This window comes from Arachis hypogaea, chromosome 15 (assembly GCF_003086295.3).
Source record: "Arachis hypogaea cultivar Tifrunner chromosome 15, arahy.Tifrunner.gnm2.J5K5, whole genome shotgun sequence".
NCBI lineage: Eukaryota > Viridiplantae > Streptophyta > Magnoliopsida > Fabales > Fabaceae > Arachis > Arachis hypogaea.
This window is the reverse complement of record NC_092050.1, coordinates 32,545,093-32,565,468: the sequence shown is the minus strand read 5'-3', so window position 1 is coordinate 32,565,468 and position 20,376 is coordinate 32,545,093. Positions and strand designations below refer to the sequence as shown.

The 20,376-nt window shown below is 35.8% G+C and overlaps 1 protein-coding gene and 1 long non-coding RNA gene across 3 annotated transcripts; one reads left to right on the top strand and one right to left on the bottom strand.

The window, feature by feature from the left end:
* Positions 1-6,144: 6,144 nt before the first annotated feature.
* On the bottom strand, positions 6,145-8,453 carry LOC140179649 (uncharacterized). 2 transcript variants are annotated; one of them, XR_011873367.1, is made up of 4 exons: positions 8,276-8,452; positions 8,130-8,184; positions 7,913-8,041; positions 6,145-6,435 (listed from the first exon to the last, which is right to left on the bottom strand). It is a non-coding gene; the product is annotated as an uncharacterized lncRNA (long non-coding RNA). The 2 variants fall into 2 exon arrangements; XR_011873368.1 differs by lacking the exon at positions 7,913-8,041 and having other exon boundaries at positions 8,276-8,453.
* Positions 8,454-14,387: 5,934 nt separating this feature from the next.
* Positions 14,388-17,954, top strand: LOC112750142 (metalloendoproteinase 1). The gene is made up of 2 exons (XM_025798709.3): positions 14,388-15,067; positions 17,217-17,954. Exons 1-2 carry the CDS (start codon positions 14,460-14,462, stop codon positions 17,758-17,760), a joined length of 1,152 nt encoding a protein of 383 aa, XP_025654494.1. The 5' UTR covers positions 14,388-14,459; the 3' UTR covers positions 17,761-17,954.
* The last annotated feature ends 2,422 nt before the right edge of the window (positions 17,955-20,376 follow it).

Below are 20,376 nucleotides of genomic sequence, written 5' to 3'. Positions count from 1 at the left end.
CAAGAAGAAAGAGGAGCAAAATATAAAAAAATCCTTAAAAATATCACAACTACATCTCTTTAAGAGTTTCCCTGGTAGATATTTATCATGAAATATGCCACATAGAGAAACTCCCACCTCCTTGTCCGATTAAGCATAAGAAATCTAGAAGTCGGACCGAATGTTGTAAGTACCACAAGCTTTACAGGCATTCTACTAATTAATGTTACGACCTAAAGAGCGTCATCAAAAAGTTAGCCAGAGAAGGTCGACTTGATAGATATCTGGTAGACAGTTCGGATGACCCGGGGAAGAGAAGAAGGGACGAAGAAAGAGGACGACCAGAACGCCCTCCTCACACCCCCGAACAACATATACACATGATTAATGGTGGATTTGCAGGAGGGGGAATATCAAAATCCTCACGAAAAATGAACCTCAAGCAAGTATATCAAGTAGGGGAGGAGAGTAAATCACTCGACTTACCCACTATCTCCTTCACTAAAGAGGATGCTCAAGGAATCGTACCTGGGCAAGACCCAGTGGTGATAACTATTATCCTAGCAAACGCAAACTTCCACCGAACCTTTGTAAATCAAGGCAGCTCAGCGGATATTCTGTTCAAACTTGCCTTTGACAAACTCGGGTTAGAGAAAAAAGATCTAAGGGCATACCCAGATAGCCTTTTTGGATTGGAAGACACCCCAATCCGACCTCTAAGTTACATCTCACTGTACATTACCTTCGGAAAAGGTGCCATCAGGTTAAGGACACTAAGTGTCAACTACATTCTAGTCAATGTAAGCTTAGCCTACAATGCCCTAATAGGTCGGATGACTTTAAATTGACTTGCAGTTGTCGTCTCCACCCCACATCTTTGCATGAAATTCCCCACAACAGAAGGGATTGCCACAATCAAAAGGAGATCAAAAGTTAGTAAGAAAATGCTATAACGAGAGCCTAAGTTTGAAAGGCAGCTCGAAAGGCAAAGAACTCAATACAATCGAGTTAGGTCGAGTCCGAATTTGAGAAGAACTACGACCCCAACCAGAAGGCAAAATGGAAGAGATACGAATCAAAAACCACCTTGACAAAATAACAAGCATAGAGGAAAACCTGGAGGAAAGCCTAAAGAAAAAACTCATTGAATTGCTGAGGAAAAACTCCGATCTCTTCGCTTGGAAAGCCTCTAACATGCCCGGTATTGATCCCAACCTGATGTGCCATAGGCTTTTTGTATACCCAGGTTCCCGATCTGTTCAACAAAAGTATAGAAAGCTCGGACCTGAGTGAACACAAGTCATAGAAGAGCAAGTACAGGCTCTGCTAGAAGCAGGATTTATAAGAGAGGTGAAGTATCCGCTTTGGCTAGCCAATGTTGTATTGGTAAAAAAGCAAAACAGAAAATGGAGAGTGTGTATTTATTATACCGACCTCAACAAAGCCTGTCCAAAGGACCCTTATCCCCTCCCCAGCATATATGCCTTGGTCGACTCAGCATCAGGCTATAGATACATGTCCTTTATGGATGCCTACTCGGAATACAATCAAATTCCGATGTACAAGTCAGATCAGAAAAAGACCTCATTCATAACTCCAAAGACAAACTATTACTACATAGTAATGCCTTTTGGATTGAAGAATGCAGGAGCTACCTACCAACGATTGATGAATAAAGTATTTTTCTCTCACATAGAAAAACTCATGGAAGTATACAAAGATGACATGCTCGTTAAGACCAAAGAGAACGGAATACTATTTTCGACCTCTCAGAAGTATTCTCCACTATAAGGAAGCATGAAATGAGATTAAATCTCTCAAAATGCACCTTTGCAGTAGAAGCTGGGAAGATTTTAGGGTTCATGTTGACTCAAAGAGACATAGAAGCAAACCCTGACAAATGTCAGGTTATCCTTAATATGAAAAATCTGACTTGTATCAAAGAATTCCAACAGTTGAATGGAAGGTTAACGGCTCTATCCAGATTCTTAGCAGGATCAGCCTTGAAATCACTTCCTCTCTACTTAATCTTAAGGAAAGGGAAGCAATTTGAATGGAACCCAGAATACGAATAGCCCTTCCAAGACTTCAAGGCATTCTTGGAAAAACCACCCATACTTACCCGACGTGAAAAAGGGGAAGAACTCGTGTTATATTTATCTGTTGGAAGTCGGACTATGGCCTCAGCCCTAGTCCGAGAAGACAAAAGGGGCAGCAACCTATCTACTTCATTAACAAAGCCTTACAAGGTGCAGAGCTGAACTATCAAAAGATAGAGAAGTTTGCTTATGCCCTTGTTCTTACATCCAGAAGGCTCTGACCTTACTTCCAAGCCAATATCATTAAAGTCCACACTAATCAACCAATCAAAAATATCCTACAAAAAATAGACTTAGATGGGAGAATTTTACAATGGGCAGTAGAACTGTTCGAGTTCGATTTAAGATACGAAACTCATACAATGATCAAATCACAATATCTTGCTAACTTCATCACTGAATACACCGAAAGTCCCGGAAACCCTACTATATAATACGTAGATGGGTCATCAAACAAATCTGGAAGTGGAGCTGGTGTCATTCTAGAAAGCGATCAAAGAACTCGGATAGAACTATCCTTAAGGTTCGAGTTTCCTGCTTCTAATAACCAAGCAGAATATGAGGCCCTACTTGCTGGTTTGAAGCTGGCTAAATAAGTGGAGGCAGAAAAGGTAATGGTGTTCAGTGATTCCCAAGTAATAACTTTACAAGTTAATGGCACCTACCAAGCTAAAGACCCAACTATGAAGAAATACTTGGATTAAACACGAGAACAACTGGCACAATTTTCAGAAAGTGAGATCTAACATATAACTCGGGAGTCCAATGCCCGAGCTGATGCTCTATCGAAACTAGTCAACACTAAGTCAGGGGGCAACAATAGAAGTCTCATCTAAGAGACTTTACAAATACCATCCATATCAAAGGAAGAGGACATACTAACCATATACAATCAACATTTAGGGTGGATGACCCCCATAGTCAACTACCTCAAATTTGATATGCTCCCCAAGGATGAAAAGGAGGCTAAAAGGCTCGTAAAAGAGGCACAATATTATACACTGGTCCACAATATCCTATACAAAAGAAGGATCTCAATACCCCTCTTAAAATGTGTCCCGACCTCCAGTACAAAGGAAGTCCTGGAGGACGTACATAGTGGCATATGTGGAAACCACCTAGGAGCTTGGTCATTAGCCAAAAAAGTTATCCGAGCTGGCTTTTTCTAGCTGACCTTGCAAAAAGAGGCGGCTAAGTTCGTCAAAACGTGTCCGCCTTGCCAGAAACATGCTAATTTTCATGTGGCACCCCTAAAGAGCTCACCAGTGTTACCTCACCATGGCCATTCGTAAAATGGGGCCTTGATCTACTTGGACCATTCCCACAAGCACCAGGCCAAGTCAAACACCTCATAGTGGGGATTGACTACTTTACTAAATGGATTGAGGCAGAGCCCTTGGCAACCATCACTGCTCAAAGAAGTCAAAAATTCTTGTATAAGAACATCGTCACAAGATTTGTGGTTCCCCACTCCATCACCACGGACAATGAAACTCAATTTACTGACTCGACCTTCAGAACCCGATATCCGACCTAAAAATAAAATACCAGTTCACATCCGTGGAACACCCCCAGGCCAATGGACAAGCCGAAGCTGCCAACAAAGTCATATTGACCAGATTAAAACGCCGATTACAAGACGCGAAAGGAGCTTAGGCAAACGAGCTTCCTCAAGTCTTGTGGGCATACCAGACCGCTCTATATTCTACAACAGGAGAATCACCTTTCTGACTTGCATACGGAATGGAAGCAATGATCCCAATAGAAGTAGCTAAAGAATCACCTAGAGTCTTATTTTCCAATGAAAAAGCTAACACCCAGGCTCAAAGAAAAGAGCTCGGCCTCCTCCATGAAGTCCGAGAAAGAGCTCAGATTAGAGAGAAAGCTCTGAAGCAAAGGATGGCCCTAAGATACAACAGAAAGGTGATCAAGAGAAACTTCACCACCAATGACCTCATCTTAATTTGAAACGACATTGGAATACAGAAGTCAGGTGAAAAAAATCTAGCTGCAAACTGGAAAGGATCTTACAAGGTAGTAGAGGTCCTAGGCAAAGGTTCTTATAAGGTGTCCGACCTCCAAGGACGGGAGCTCCCGAGGTCTTGGCACGCTTGTAACCTAAAAAGATATTATAGCTAAAAGCCTTGTACCTAGGTGCACTCTTTCTCCCAATAAAAAAGGTTTTTTAATGAGGTACCAGTGCAAGGGCTAGGGGTGCCTAAGCCATTAGTAAATAGCTCTATAAAGGAATTTATTAAACATTAATAAAAGATTCCTAGTCTATTTCTTTTTAAAAGTTTCCTATTTCAAACGCATTAACTTAAGCTCGACAAAATGCAAAAATCAGTGACCGACCTAAAGTTGTCGGCAAGATAAAGCGACAAGGTACAAGTTAATGTAAGAAGTTATACAAACAACTCGTACAAAGCGATCTCAAAACATGTCAGAACAAAAATAGAGTTATAGAAGTAACTTAATAATGACCGATTACTCGAAATCGGCCCCACATAAGGAAATTCATAAAATATCAAAATCCCCGAGGTCAAAACGAGCTATGCTAAAGAACAAAAAAGTGTTTCGCAACACTAAGAAACAAGGTTTTAAACATTGCTTAATAAAAGTTGTGAAAAACAACTCAAAAAGGAAAGGTGTTCAAGAACTACAAATTATTACAAAAATTAGTGTTATAAAAGCCCACAGGTCGGGCTACTACAAAATATCAAAAGAGATCTAAAGAGAACTTAAGACTCCTCGCCAAAATGGGGATCGATTTTCTCGCCAGTAGCTTTGTCTTTTTCGGGAGAAGGAGGAAGCACGGAGACAAGCACGGCCGATACAGCAACCGAGGAGGCCTCAACAGCAACAACCTCGAGTTGGGATCCCAAAGAGGAGGTCGAAGCTATCTGAGGTCTCAAGGTGGAAGACGGGCCAACCTGAGGTCCCGAAGCCTTCGGATTCAAAGGAGGCTCCTCCTCATCGTCAGACTAGGGTGCAGGGACTATCTTCCCGTCCACCACTATGTTGTCTGTGCTAAAGAGGGAGAGGTCAAGGTCGGGAGCTACCTTAACTTGGGCTTCTAAGTTCTCGAACATTTCATCCATACCCAAAGCAACGGACTCTTGAAACCCAGCCAACTCCTCCTTCAGCTTCTCCAACTCCTCCTCATGGGCCATCCTCTCCCCGAAAACCCGAGTATAGCTCTCTTGGAACTTCTTGGCCTTCTCCTCGGCCAAGGCAGCAGCAGCCTCAGCCTTGCTCGCCCTCTCCCGAGCTCTCTCCAAGTTGGCCTTTAATGTATTTCTCTCCTGCTCCAACTCCACCTCGATCTCACTGAGCCTCTCCATATCAACTCGAGCAGCCACCAAGGCCCCAGTCGTAGCTTGGATGGGAGAGCTCTTCATCTCCCTAAAAAGTTGAGAGCACACTCCCACAAGGTGAAGTCCCCCACGGGACAAAGTCTGGAGATGGTTTTAAATATCATTCATGCTCACACGATGGTGAGGGAGAAGATTCTCTTTCCCCCAAGCTAAAGCATCAAAGTGTTTGGTGTAGATGCTCTCATCTTCATCAATTTTTGGTTTTTTGGAGAGAGGCTCAGTTGAAGAAGGAGACGAAGGAGTGGACTTTGAGGGAATAAGACAGGAGAGGGGAGTAGGGATAATAACTTTCAGATGAGAAGGATCCGACCACGATCTCTTCCTAGGAGAAGATTGGACAATCTTCCCGACCTCCTGTTGAGAAGAGCCCTCCTCGGCCTCTTTCTACCACTGAAGGTTTCGAGCTACAACCATTTTCTTGGTGTTCTGAAGAAGTTTCATAGCAGATTTGGGAGTCATACTTTTTGTGTAACACCCTACCACACTAAGCTTTACGCTTAAGTCGTAAAACAAAGGTGGTGAGGTATTACGACCTCTAAAATAAAATGAGTACATATAATAGCAGAAGAATTATAATATGCTAGGAGCCTTGAAGAAAAGGGGGAAATAAAAATCGCACAATAAAGGCGCTACGCTCAAGGAACGAGTTAACTTACGTGCTAAGAAAATCATAACTATCAAACATAAGATAACAGAAGTAGGAGTAGAATACCAAAGATACAAAATAACAAGCTCCTAACTCAGCCTGCGAAGTCAAGACTGGCCGGAGAATATTTACACATATATACATACATATCCAAAATCCAAAAGTACATATACACAATCCTGCCTCTCCATAAACCTCTAAGAGGATCAAAAAGAATAAGTCATGCGGAGAGAAAGCTAAGTACATATATATACATCATAGCATAACAAAATATCCCAGTAACCACTCCGCTTCAAGAGTCCAGACGCCTAACGAGATGCCTCTCGACCTGCATCTGAAAAACAACAACATAGTATGGAATGAGAACCGGAGGTTCTCAGTATGGTAAAGGTGCCACACACATAATATATAAGGTCCTGGGAATGCCAGAGGCAATCCTAGAACATCGACACTCAGATTATAGAGCTTAAAGTATTAAACAGAAGCCATAAAAGGTGGTTTCCTAAAAATATTTAATCATAACTTAACTTAACCTTAAATCTAAGTCCTATACTGCCATTCCTCCATACCTCCAACTCCATCATGTATTTTCACAGACAAATAGACAGATAAATGCAAACACAAGAAGGTTACAACTACTGCAGGTAACAAATACACATTTAGCATGGCAAATACAGATAGGCACACCCAATTAGAGCACAAGCAAGTAATTCAAGTAATATGCATATGATGCATGCCTGTCCTATGGCTGATGAGGCTCATCTGTCGGTTATCCAGCCAACCCGACAAGTCTGAATTGTCCTTAGACTGTCCCCCGACGTGCATCCCCAAGAGTCTATGCATAGATTTTTCTCAAATAATCAATATTGCTCAATGGGGGTAACATTCCCGGGAATTTATATAGTGCCCGGTCACACTTACATCGTAGGGTCAACAGAGTATCGAGTTTTCAACCTGGTACACGTGGTGGCAAGCCACGGCACTTAATCCAGGGAATCTCGTATCTCAGATTATTCAAATTCATAAGCCATATAAATAATTCAATTAAAATTCATCAACATCCACATCATTCTCAATCGCATCTCATTCATCATTATACGTCAATCATATTCAATCATTATCCTTCATTATCACATCTCTCATTCCGTCCATCAATAGTTCTAATTCAAAACATAATTCATTCTTTTCCAAATGAATCAAACTTAAAACATGCTCATTTTCTTAATAACTCAAAATCAAACCATATAACCTTTGAATCTTAAATCTTTATAAATAATCATATAAACTAAATCTCTACTTTTTATAGAATTTCGGCAGCATCTCCTCTAAAACTCGGACTTTGCCACCCTTTTCGGGTCCAAACCTGCTTTCTTTTCAATTCAACATACCCTTCCTCATCATCATAACAACCACCACGATAAATCTACCTCAGATAAACAATTAAACTCATACTATATTCAAATCCAACAACCCAAAATTCAACTAAGGATCATAGTTCACAATTCCTGAGCTTTTAACACAAAATACCTCATTATCACAACAACCTCCTCAATAGTTATACCTCAAATCAATAATTCACCAAATCATTAGTTAATCAACAATAACATTCAACCATAATTCCCTCCAAATTAACATAACAACATTCACCATCCAAAATTAAAAACTAATTATCCAATAAACTTCAACCAATTATATTCATCGACAAATTACTAAATATTAAACATACACCTGCATTCCAACTTATCCTATGGTCATCTAGCCTAAGTTTTCACAGAACATTATATATTAAATGCAAGAAACCTAAACCATACCTTGGCCGATTTCCACGTAACGACCAAAGCTATTTATTCAAAACCAAGACAGCCCCTCAAAACTCAACTAATCCGCTTTCTCCAAATTCCAGTATTCACAATTTCAAGCTCCAATTATTTATTCACAACCTAATACACATTCATAACACATATATATCCAATTTAATACTCAAAGCTCAAATTCAATGAAAATAAAATAGAATTATCGTATCCTCACCTTACCCAAGCTTCACATAAGCAAGAGTGAACGTTTTTCTCAAGCTAATTGGATCCTAAAACATCAAAAATCAAAGAAATTCAATACCCCTTCTCAAAACTCGAAAATTGGGGGAAAAGAGTGGCTGAAAATATTTAAGGGCTTACCTATAAAATTGTTCCGGTAGAAATGTAAAGCTCGACGCGGTGGACGCGTGGTCGCAAACGGTGCGGCGATCGGAGCTCGGATCGGGAAGTTACGGCGCCTTGAACTTGGAACGAGGGTTCGGACCCCTTTTTCTTCTCCTCCCTGGACGCAAGCTTTCAGCGTCACGTTGCTGAAATGAGGGAGATGCAATGCGTGGGTTCATTTAATAGGTCGGTTCGGTTGGACCGATGGTCCGATTTGGATCCGGTTCAACCGATTCGGTCCATTCGGTCCAATCTTGGACCGATTTTCTCAAAATTAGTGTCAAAATTTTCGTTCGATGAGCTCTATCCTAATTTGATATAATATTCACATTTCTAATCCTCCTTATTAAAAACTAATTTATTGACTAATTATTTACTAATTTAACCGGGGTTTACATTCTGCAAATTAAGCAGGATACAATCAGAAGCAACAAACTACAAACAAATAAGATTTAACAAAAAAAAGGAGAGGGAGCTACCAAGCTCGAACTTCAGAAGGCCAGAATCTCCCAAAAAAAATTTCGTATCCAAATGGGGAGCTTGACCCCAAGTATCCAACAAAAAATCTACCACACCCCTCTCTAGGTCATCTAACTCAAATAAGTCAACTTTACGAATTATGAGGTTGTCTTGCCAATATAGAGAAAAAGGAGGTTCTTGGTTTTCAGGAAGAAAGAAAGGTCGGGTATTGTCAGCAGATCAAACCTTAAAAAAGTGGTTCTAGAAATCAAAGGAAATTCCTTATTTCTCTCTTTCCCAAGTCCCATCGAGTTAGCTGTTGATGGAATGGAATAAGCGATATTGACTCTCTTGTCGAAAGGGCGGCATCAAGCTCTTACCCAGGCAAAGAAACAAAAAACACCAGGCGATTCAAGACAGGGGGAGATGGCTAATTCTGGGAATAGGATCTATCCCATACCCTTATTCTAGTATTCTACCTGCTCCGAAAACAATAGGCTGGAGAGAGGAGGAATATTCATCATCCGTCACCCTGCCCGCTATGCTCCTTGCCTTTGTCCTTTCACTTCTGACAGCAGGCACTTTAATAAAAAAATACTTTCTGACCTTGTACATCTTGGAGGGATATCCATCCCGACTTATTTGAAGAACTACAAGGCTTCTTCGCAACAAAAAGATAAAAGAAAACATTTAAAAAGGGTCCAACACTTAACTCCCGACATAGGAGCTCGTACATCTTTACAAATTCCCAAGATTTCGGGTGTAATTGTGTAGGGTCAAGGTTACAAGACCTAAGAACTTCCATCTCAAAGGGAGTAAAAGGAAGTCGGACGCCTAACCTAGTAAAGAAGCAGTCATAGAAGGGCCGCTCTGGATCCACTAAAGGGGGGAAACACACTCTATCCTCTAGGTCAGGTGGCACTAACACATAGTTTCTTTCCTCTTCCCTATTCTCACAGATGCTATGCTGCCTACGGAATTCCTCACAATACTCATTATTAGTAAAGGGGACACAACAAAGAACAATATTATCTACCCAAACACGAAGATTAGGAGGAACTTTGGTCGACATATTCTTAATAACATGGCGAGACATAAAGGCTACACCTACAAATGCAAAAAATAAAAAGAAGACCATTACCAAATAAATCGGACATCATTCCAAAGAAGTCGGGTAAAACAACTAAATCAAGGGAAAGCCATTCTTTTCAAAATCTTTCTACAAAGCAACCCAATGGCGCCTCTTTCGACACAACATTATCTCAAAAGCGGCACCATTAAGGGCAGTACAGTGCATAAAAGATAAACAGCTACACGAACACAAACAAAGATTCTTTCAAGAAAAGAAGAGAGTCTTTCAAATCTTTTGGTAACAAACGTTTTGTCTTCTCAAACGCTCCACATCAAAACAAACTTTCTCCAAAATAACAAAAAGAAAGTGCAAAGACAGCAAAAGCAAACCCAACAGCAAGCAAGTCTCACACAATCAGAAAGAAGAGTTTGAGGGAAAGAGAAAACGAGAACCAACCTTGAAGAAGATTGTGTAAAAAGGGGAGAGCGCGTCGAAAAAACAGCAAAACACGAACGACCCCCTTCACGCCAACGAAAGCAAAAAACTCTTCAAACACTAAGATTGAGAAATCTCGAGCTAACAGAAATGGTCCAAATGACACAAAGGAGTACTTTGGTGAAGAAGAAAGTAAAACAGTCTTTAAGAAACAACAAAAAAGGAAAAGAAAAGCCGAAAAGTCCCTTTTATAAGGGACAATAAATCAAAAACGGCTCTTTCACTCCTCTTTAAGCGTGCACGAATCCCCAGGAGCAACTACCACGCATTATTCAACAGTCATTAAAGCTCCACCAACGTTCAAAAATTCAAAAGACGTTGGGTAATACCGACAAGGTTAACACCCGACGTCCACAGCAGAAGTCACAGAATGCTTGAGCCTGACCTATAAAAGGAACAGACTCAAGCAGGGACACTGTTCATACCCTGGCATAGCAGAATGAAAGCCAGGCCCAATAGCACGAAAGGGCCCACCAATAAAGGTGAACTTCATGATAAGCCCAACATCTTTAAAGAGGTCGGACAACGATATAGAAGTCTATCTCTGCTTGACCTAACAAGTAACTGCCTCCTTAAGTCTCTCCTACTATCTCTACCTCATCTAGAAGGTAGATCCCAACAAACTCTCAAGATAAAAGGAACGCTTATCTATTAGAAAAGATAGAACTACTCCAACAAAGGTGGTTATCTACTCTACTATAAATACACTGGCATCTCCCAGGTATAACACACGTTCTACTCTACTAAAAACCTACTTAAAGCCTTTGCTAACTTAAGTATCGGAATCTCTTGCAGGTACTATCCCTCACCTCCTCATGAAGAACTTGGACAAGCGGCACCTCGCACTAAGAAGGTCGGACGCTGTCACACGAAGGTACCTGGACCTCACGTTTAGGCCTAAAATCAACGTTTCAGATAATTCTCGAAACAAGTAGTATGGACAAGAAATTTGACGGTCAAATTAGTTGAATAATTTTATAAAATATAATTAACTTTAAAATTTATTTTATTTCATTATAATACAAAATATTATATTTAATATTATATAAAAATTCCATAGAATATTCTATTAGAGAATATTCTCTAAGTCCAGCTAATCCTAAGCATTTCACTATTTCTATTTTTTAATTAAAAAAAAGTTTTTTAAATTTCCTTTTTAAAACCCTCTTCTTTACCGAAGAGTTTTTTCATATTTTTTGTTATTTCGAAGTGGATTTCTACGAATTACCATCCAACTGATGATATGTTTTTTTTATTGCTATAAGTCATGTTAAAGACATATCTTGTGTTTCATAAATTGAATTGTTATTTTATTTGATTAACTAGTCATGTTTATTGTACTCCGTCTTTTTCTTTTTATTAAAGTAAAGCATTGAACAGACTTTAACTTACACATAAAACGTGAAAATTAATTATTTAAATATTTTCTACCTAATCAATAGTTGTTTGGTGGGCGGACATGAGAAAGATATCCTTACTAATAGGATTAAGAAGTTAACATGGTAGTGGTTATACTTTTCCTATATGTATATTGGGTGTCTTGCATGTGGATTTCTTCCATTCACATCATGGCATCATGCACCCTACCACCCATCAAAATATTCCTCCTTGTACCACCAAGGCCCAAGCTAACCGACTTTTTATTAATATATATACAAATTATAATATATATACCAATTTTTTAATTTTATTTATATTCAATTTATTTTAATTTTAAAGTTATTATTTTTAAATTAATTATATTTTATTGAATTAATAGTTAAAATAGTTTCTGAAAGATACTTCAATCTCTATTTCATTCTCGAAAGATAAAATTAATCGAAATTATTCCCGAAAAATATACGATTTGGTCACTTTAGTCCTTCCGTCAGTTGGATGATGACGTGTCACGTTAAGTGCCACGTGGCATGATGACGTAGTGGGTTAATGCCATGTGTCACAAGATGATTAGTTGACGTGTCAGATCAGTGACACCTGGCACGTCACGTGTCAGATTAGTGATACGTGGTTGACATATAAAAAAGTTATTTATAATTAAAATACTCCTTGAAAGTTTAAATGTAAGTCATTTTCATTCTTAAAATTTTAAAAAATAATCAAATTAGTCCTTATATAATTTTTTTATTTTTTCTTGATAATATTAAATTTGAAATATTTTTTTATACTACAAATTTTAATAGAAATATAATTGACAAACAAAAAATTAGTAATTGTATCTTTTTTTTTTTAATTTTTTCAATAAAATTATCTCACTCCTTTAATTCTTCTCAAAATCTCTCTTATTCTTTTCTATTCTAAAACTTTTTTCTTACATTATTACATTTTACTGGAATATATATATATATATACACTCAAAATTAAAATGTATGTATTTGTTAACCTAAACAAAGTTATATGCTCAAAATTAAAATTTATGTATGTTAACATAAACAAAGTTATACCACTATTTTTTTCTACTATATCTTTTTTTTTCATTACGGTATTACTTACATATAGGATGTAATGGTAGTGATATTAAAAGTCAAAATTCAAGAAGATCCACAAATTTTGCTTCGATTTCAAACTTTACAAAATATTGAAAATTTGTTGCTTAATTATTATTGTTATTATATATGCTACACGAATTACTTCTTAAGCGTACTACATGCAAAGATCATAACATTTTTTTGTGTGTTTCATATATTTGAGATAGATTATATAATTTTTCTTTTAATATCACTACCATTACATCCTATATGTAAGTAATACCGTAATAGAAAAAAAAAGATGTAGAAAAAAAAAAACAGTGGTATAACTTTGTTAATGTTAACATACATAAATTTTGATTTTGAGCATATAACTTTGTTTAGGTTAACAAATACATACATTTCAATTTTGAGTATATATATATATATATATATATATATATATATATATATATATATATATTCCAGCAAAATGTAATAATGTAAGAAAAAGGTTTTAAAATAGAAAAGAATAAGAGAGATTTTGAGAAGAATTAAAGGAGAGAGATAATTTCATTGAAAAAAAATTTAAGAAGAAAAGATAAAATTACTAATTTTTTGTTTGTCAATTACATTTCTATTAAAATTAGTAGTATTAAAAAATATTTTAAATTTAATATTATCAAGAAAAAATAAAAAATTTATATAAGGACTAATTTGATTAATTTTTAAAATTTTAGGGATGAAAATGACTTACGTCTAAACTTTCAAGGACTATTTTGATTATAAATAACTTTTTTACATGTCAAGTGATACGTGGCGTGATCTGACACGTGGCGTGCCAGGTGTCACTGATCTGACACATCAACCAATCATCTTGTGACACGTGGCATTAACCCACCACGTCATCATCCAACTGACGGAAAGACTAACGTGACCAAGTCGTGTATCTTTCGGGGATGACTTCGATTAATTTTGTCTTTCGAGAACCAAAATGGAGAGTGAAATATCTTTTAGGGACGATTTTAACTATTAACTCATATTTTATTTAACTATAAATTTTATTAAATATATACAAATTAAAAAGATAAATAAAAAAAATTATTAATCACAATTTATTTTTTCTTTTTATGATTATATGATATCTATTAATATTATTTTTTCAATAAATACTTGTAGTATATAATAATAGGTAAAAATTTACATGCAGTTGTTTTCATATGGAGTTGATAGTTAAAAATCCTTAGATGATATTTAGTCAAATTTGTCAAATCATCTAACGGTTCTTAAATATCAACTTCACATGAAAACAACTGTACGTGAGTTTTCACCTATAATAATATAATAATAAAATAAATATAAACTAATTAATAGAATATTAAATTTTGAAAATGATAATTATTTTTATAAAAACAAAATAAAATATTTATAATAAAAAATAATTAAATTTTATATAATTATTTAATTATACTGAATTAACCGATTTGATTAGTAACCCACCAATTGAACCAATAATCTAATAATTCAGTAACCTGATCGATTTGATCACCGATTCAGTTCTAATAACTATGCCTCCAAGAATAATAAAAAGCTCCCCCATACTCCATGTGCATATCAGGATATACATATATAGCCTCTCAAATAGTATTAGCTGCATATCATTATTTTGTTCCTTACACTAATTAACAAAATGTCATCGCTCATCTTTCTCCTTATCCTTCTTGTTTCCCTTCCTCCATTACTAGCAGTTAAAGCGGCGGTTCCAATTCTACCAACTCCTCAGGTTTCAGCACTTAATAAAGGTTTAAAGGACCTTCAAGTAGCTTCATCACAACCTAACATCACTGCTACTAAGTCTTTACAAATCTATGATGGAATCAAGAAACCACCAACTCCAAAACCTAAAATCCATAACTTCGAATTCAATGTTACTAACCAAAGCAGTGTTCCTTACTATTCGGCCCCGGCAGGTGCGCCGCCACAGAAAATCGAAGGCCTCCATTTGGTGAAAGAGTATCTCTACACCTATGGCTACATCCAAAACAATAGTTCTTCTGGAAACTTCACTGATCTCATGGACGAAAACATGGTATCAACTATTAAGGATTACCAACGGTTCTTCAATTTGGACACCACCGGAGACATAGACAATGACACGTATCAGCAGATATTGCTGCCGCGCTGCGGTGTGCCGGATATGAACGTTACTTATGACCTCCCTGTGAATTTCTCATGGCCTCAAGGGACTCTGTTGTTCGCTAACAGCACCAAGATCCTCACGTATGGGTTCGACCCCAGGTAAATAAATATTATTTGAATAATTATTGAAAATCGTTTATACTTACTACATACCATTCGTTTCTGTTAATATTGTAAGATCATATTTCATAAATAATAATTTAAAATTAATTATAGAAATTTTCACTCTAATATGTAATTTTAAGGGATAAGTAGACATGTGCATGGTCCGGTTCGACCCGAATATTCGATCTTGTCTCGAACATTTTAGGGACTAATTTGGTATGATTTTATCAGATTTAGGGTCGGATAAGAGTCTCAAAAAATATATCCAGTCATTATTTCGGGTCACCTGAACTCGGCCCGGTCATCATATATAATTAATATTTTGTGTTATTAGTGATGAATGATGGCTATTCTTACGTGGAATTTAAGTATTGTAAACCTTAATATTTTGTGTTATTAGTTATTATAAGGCTATAAGTTAATATTTTATGTTTAAATGCATAAGATTTTAGACTAATGCATAATATTGTGTTATTTATATTGATTTAAATATTTGGTGTTATTAGACAATATTAGTATTGATTATGATTATGCTTTAATTTTAGAGAAGAGTTAATTCTTGTTATAATTTTCTAAATGAATTTTACCATGACAAATAATGGTTGGATTTTTGGAAATTTGGATATTTTCACACGCTAGCTTATAAGAAGGTATCAAGGTAATGTAATGTTAACTGCCCGGTTTTCACTCGGTTTTTACTCAGTATAATCGTGGCCCGAAAGTGTATATATTTCATCGGATCTAGAGTCGGGTTCGGGTCTAATAAATAGGCCCAGTATATATTTCGGGTTGAGTCTGGGTCACATCAAACCCGGTTTCACCCGGCCCATGCACACCCTAGGGGTAAGTATTGTTTTGATCCCTAACGTTTAGGGTCAGAATCGAAACGGTCCCTAACATAAATTTTTATTTAGAATCATCTTTAACATTTTTTTCGTATTAAAATCGTCATTTTTAATTTTATTACTAAATTATCCCTATCCCTATCCTAATAAAAAATTATAAAGTAAAAAAAAAAGAAAAAAACGCAAGGGGGAAAGGGAGAAAAGAGAGGGGAAAGGACGCAAAGGGGGAGGAAAAGGGGAAACGGAGAGGAGGGAGGGGCACGGCGCTGGCAAAGTTTGGAGCCGCCATCGCCGCCGTCGTCGGGAATCGCGAGGGAGAGAGGAGACGCGAGCCACTGCCGCCGCTGACCTCGCTGCTACGCCTCGCCGCTGCATCTTCCTGTTTTCGCTTCTGCTTCTTGCTTCGACTTTTGCATCTTGCTTCGGCTTCTGCTTGAACTTTTGCTTTTGCTTCTGTTTCTGCGTCTGCTTCTTTTGCTTCTGTGTCTGCTTCTCTTTCTGTTTTTGCTTTTGATTCTAATTTTGATTTGTTATTTTCTTATTTCATTTTTGTTGTGTGTTGATTTTTTTGTTGAATTTGATGTTGTTATTTCTAAATTTGAATAATGTGTTATTATTAGTGTTCTTAAATCTAATTATTAGTATTTGATGGGAGTAAGGGAGGTGGTGGTGGTAGTGGAGGAGGGTATTTTTGTCCGTAAAAAGTTAAAAGAACGATTTTAATACGAAAAAAAAAGTTAAGGACGATTCTAAATAAAAAATTACGTTGGAGACAATTTCGATTCTGACCCTAAATGTTAGAGACCAAAACAATACTTACCCCTAATTTTAATAAAATTATTTATCTAAAGTGATACTGATATCAATTCATCAATCATTTTCAATATAAAGTGAAATATAAAAACTTTACACTTCATATACACATCAAAGTTTCAAAAGTATTGGAATTGCTCTCATCACATTTTTAATATTTGTTGGATCTTATCTCATGGTTATTTCATGGATAATGTTTGAAAGTAAATGTGGTATTTATTATTCTCATCATTGTTTTCAATTCAATTTAAATTTTATATTATTTCTAATTATTTTATCAAAATAATTATACAAATAACAAAATTTTATTAGTTTTTCGTTAAGTTAATATTGTGTATCTTGAGTGAGACAAACTTTATTTATTTGTTAATTCCAATAAAAATTTTAATTCTAAGTCAATTTAATTTTTATAAGTATGAAAAGTCATACACTCCATTAAAGTTGTTCAAACAAACGGTAACAGCGAATGCGAATTTAATTTGAAGGTACAATGTACAACCCAAAATTGCCAATGTGTTCAAAGATTCATTACAGCGATGGCCAGATGCTATAGGGATTCTGAACTTCATAGAGACAACATTCAAAGATGCCAACATCAAGATTGTGTTCATGGACCTTTCTAACAACGAGACGATCGGAGACGAGTTTGGGGCAGCACTTTATGAAGGCTCTAGTTTCGGGATCATGGTAATGGACAGCTCTAAAACATGGGTGCTTCCAAATGTTAAGACAATGCAGTGGGAAGAGGGGGAAGTTGACTTAGAGAGTGTTGTGATGCACCAAATTGGGCATCTTCTGGGGCTTTCACACTCCACCGATGACAGCGAATCGGTTATGTTCCCTTCTGTTGTTGCGTCGCAACAACGGAAGGTGGAGCTCTCGCAAGACGATCAAGTGCAGATCCAACAGTTATATTTCCCTGGTAAGCCTAGTAATGAACATTCAAACTCACAACATGGTGTTGAGACTGGTAGGGGATTCATTTTGGCATCTTTGTTTCTTGGATTTGCTTCCATGGTTCTCTTCTAAATTCCAGTTATCTTGTGCACGGGAAAATCCATTTCATTATAGGTATGGCAAAATCAATGTGAGTCAATTGTATTTTGGAGGTAAAATGGTTTTGGAATTCCAAAGTATCATTAACAAGACATATAAACAGATATTGTATTTTGGATCAGCTGCATATGAATTTTTATTTAAAAAAATATTTATGGACATTAAACTATTGTACTGTCTTGACATATACTTATTATTTGATTTATGGTGTGGCCTTCAATTTGAAAATTACAATTTTTTTACCAAAAACAATTAGATAAAAGCTCAATTTGGTCTATTTAGTTGAAATTACACTAAATGAGACTTGCTTTTGTCTCTTCCTATCTATAAATTTCAGTTCATTAAACGATAAACGATAAAATTAGGTATCAAATTGAATTTAACACCTTTAGTGTTATGTGAGCTATTAAACTTTTCGGAAATATTTGGTAACAAAAAAATATTAGCCAAAAACACTTATAATTTGCTTTATTTAGTATTCATTAATTGTTACGATAATTAATGAATATTAAATAAAATAAGTTCTCACTTTTTTTTGTCTCCCTAACATTACTATAAATTTTTATAGTGACAATGAATTATACACAAATATATTTTGTTAATGAAAATATTTAATAAAAAAAAAATAAAAAATAGTCCGAACATGTTTTATTTAATATTTATTAATTATTACAATAATTAATAAATACTAAATAAGATTTTCACGGTGTTTTTTTATTTCCTTTGTATTACCGTTTTGTTAACTAGACACATAAGTAATTAACTAAATTGGTAATAGACAAATCAACTTAATTAACAATTATAAAACTCAAGAATCCAAGAATCCAAAAACAATTGATCAACCTAATTATGTTCAAATTCAAGAATCCAAAATTATTATCAAGTGAAAATCACAAAACCAATTGATCCTTATCTCCAAAAACAATCAATGAGATGGAAAATTACTATTGCTTCTGATTATCATAAGTGACACATCGTGGATAGCAATAACGACTGGGTAACTTTGTCTTTCGTGTACATTTTTTCTACATCACAATAGCATGCGCCATGCAGCATAGCTCAATCTTATTAACTATGTCTCAGTAAAACACACTTTATATTCAAATAATGACATTGTACAGTTATATATACGAGTTAATAAGGAAGCAGAACTAAACATATAACAAAGTACAGATTGCTTCACATTCAACTCTAAATAATTATAATATATAATAATAAGTAAATTAATTTGACCAAGATTTGATATCCTATTCCCAGCATTAAGCGGCCTCTGACGGAACGTGATGCCAGTGAGTAGGTTGACTAACGTATGCTTCGGAATAGAGGAGACTTCTCTTTGGCATATTTTAATTTTTAAACACTACATGATCAAATATTTTTATAATTAATTATGATTTAACAACTTGATCACCATTTAATTTTTCATGTCAATAATGCAGCGTTGACTTAATTAATCTAATAAAATGGAAGAAGAAAAAGAAATATGTGATCAAGTACTGCCAACTATACTCTAGGGATGCATGTATGTATAGAGGTATTATTTAGATTAACAAAACAAGCAAGTGCCCCAAGGATTCTAAAATGATCTTATGACTTATAAGCCCCTAAGAAAAAAAAAAATAACAAATGCGTCCTTGAAAATTTTTTATAAGACTTATAGATCTCATAAGAAAAAAAAGTTCTTGAGGAATTGCAATGATGAATTCATAGATTCCTGACAAAAAGATGAATTATATATGTCTAACATTGCAATTCTTCAAGGACTTACTTAATACTTTTTCTTTAAGAAACTTGTAAATCAATACAAAAATTTTTCAAAGAATTACTTAATTATTTTATACTTTTTCTTTAAAAATCTATAAATCCATCACAAAATTCTTCACAGAAGGAAGTTTCAACAGGAGAAAACTAAACAATAAACACAAATTGATCTTCCCTTTTTCCTTCTACTATGGGTATTTTTGGCAAGAACATAATTGAAGTCTTCTACACCCTTTTGACCGTTCAAAATTTACTGATGTTGTTAACTTATTTTTTTCCTCTTTTATTTTTTATCTTCTTTCTACTACAGCCATTCAACAATGGTATATGAATCCAAAATAGGTCCTAGATATCAAATTTCTGGGAGGCGATTTTCTTGGTACAGAAGAGTGAAAAATTATGTTGACGTGGCAAAAAAACTTGATCGAGTCTGTATAAATAGTAGTTGGTTATCTATCTTTCCAGAGGCTTATGCAGAAGTTTTAAATAGGCTTCAGTCTGATCATTGCCCTATTCTGGTGCGTTGTAAAGGTCGTCTTCAGTCTAAAGGGAATCGACCTTTCCGATTTGTTGCTGCTTGGGCTACTCATCCTGGGTATAGGAATATTGTGAACCAGTCATGGTGGTCTGGTAATAGAGGAATTCATGGCAAGCTTTCGGAAGTACAGAAGAATTCACTAAAGTTTAACTCGAAGGTATTTGGAAATATTTTTGTTAAGAAATGTGAATTAGAGCAGCAGATTAATTATTTACAAAAGCGTTTGGAAGTGGTGGATAGTATTTATTTGCGTTAGAAAGAGCAACAGTTGCTTGATGATTATAATAATA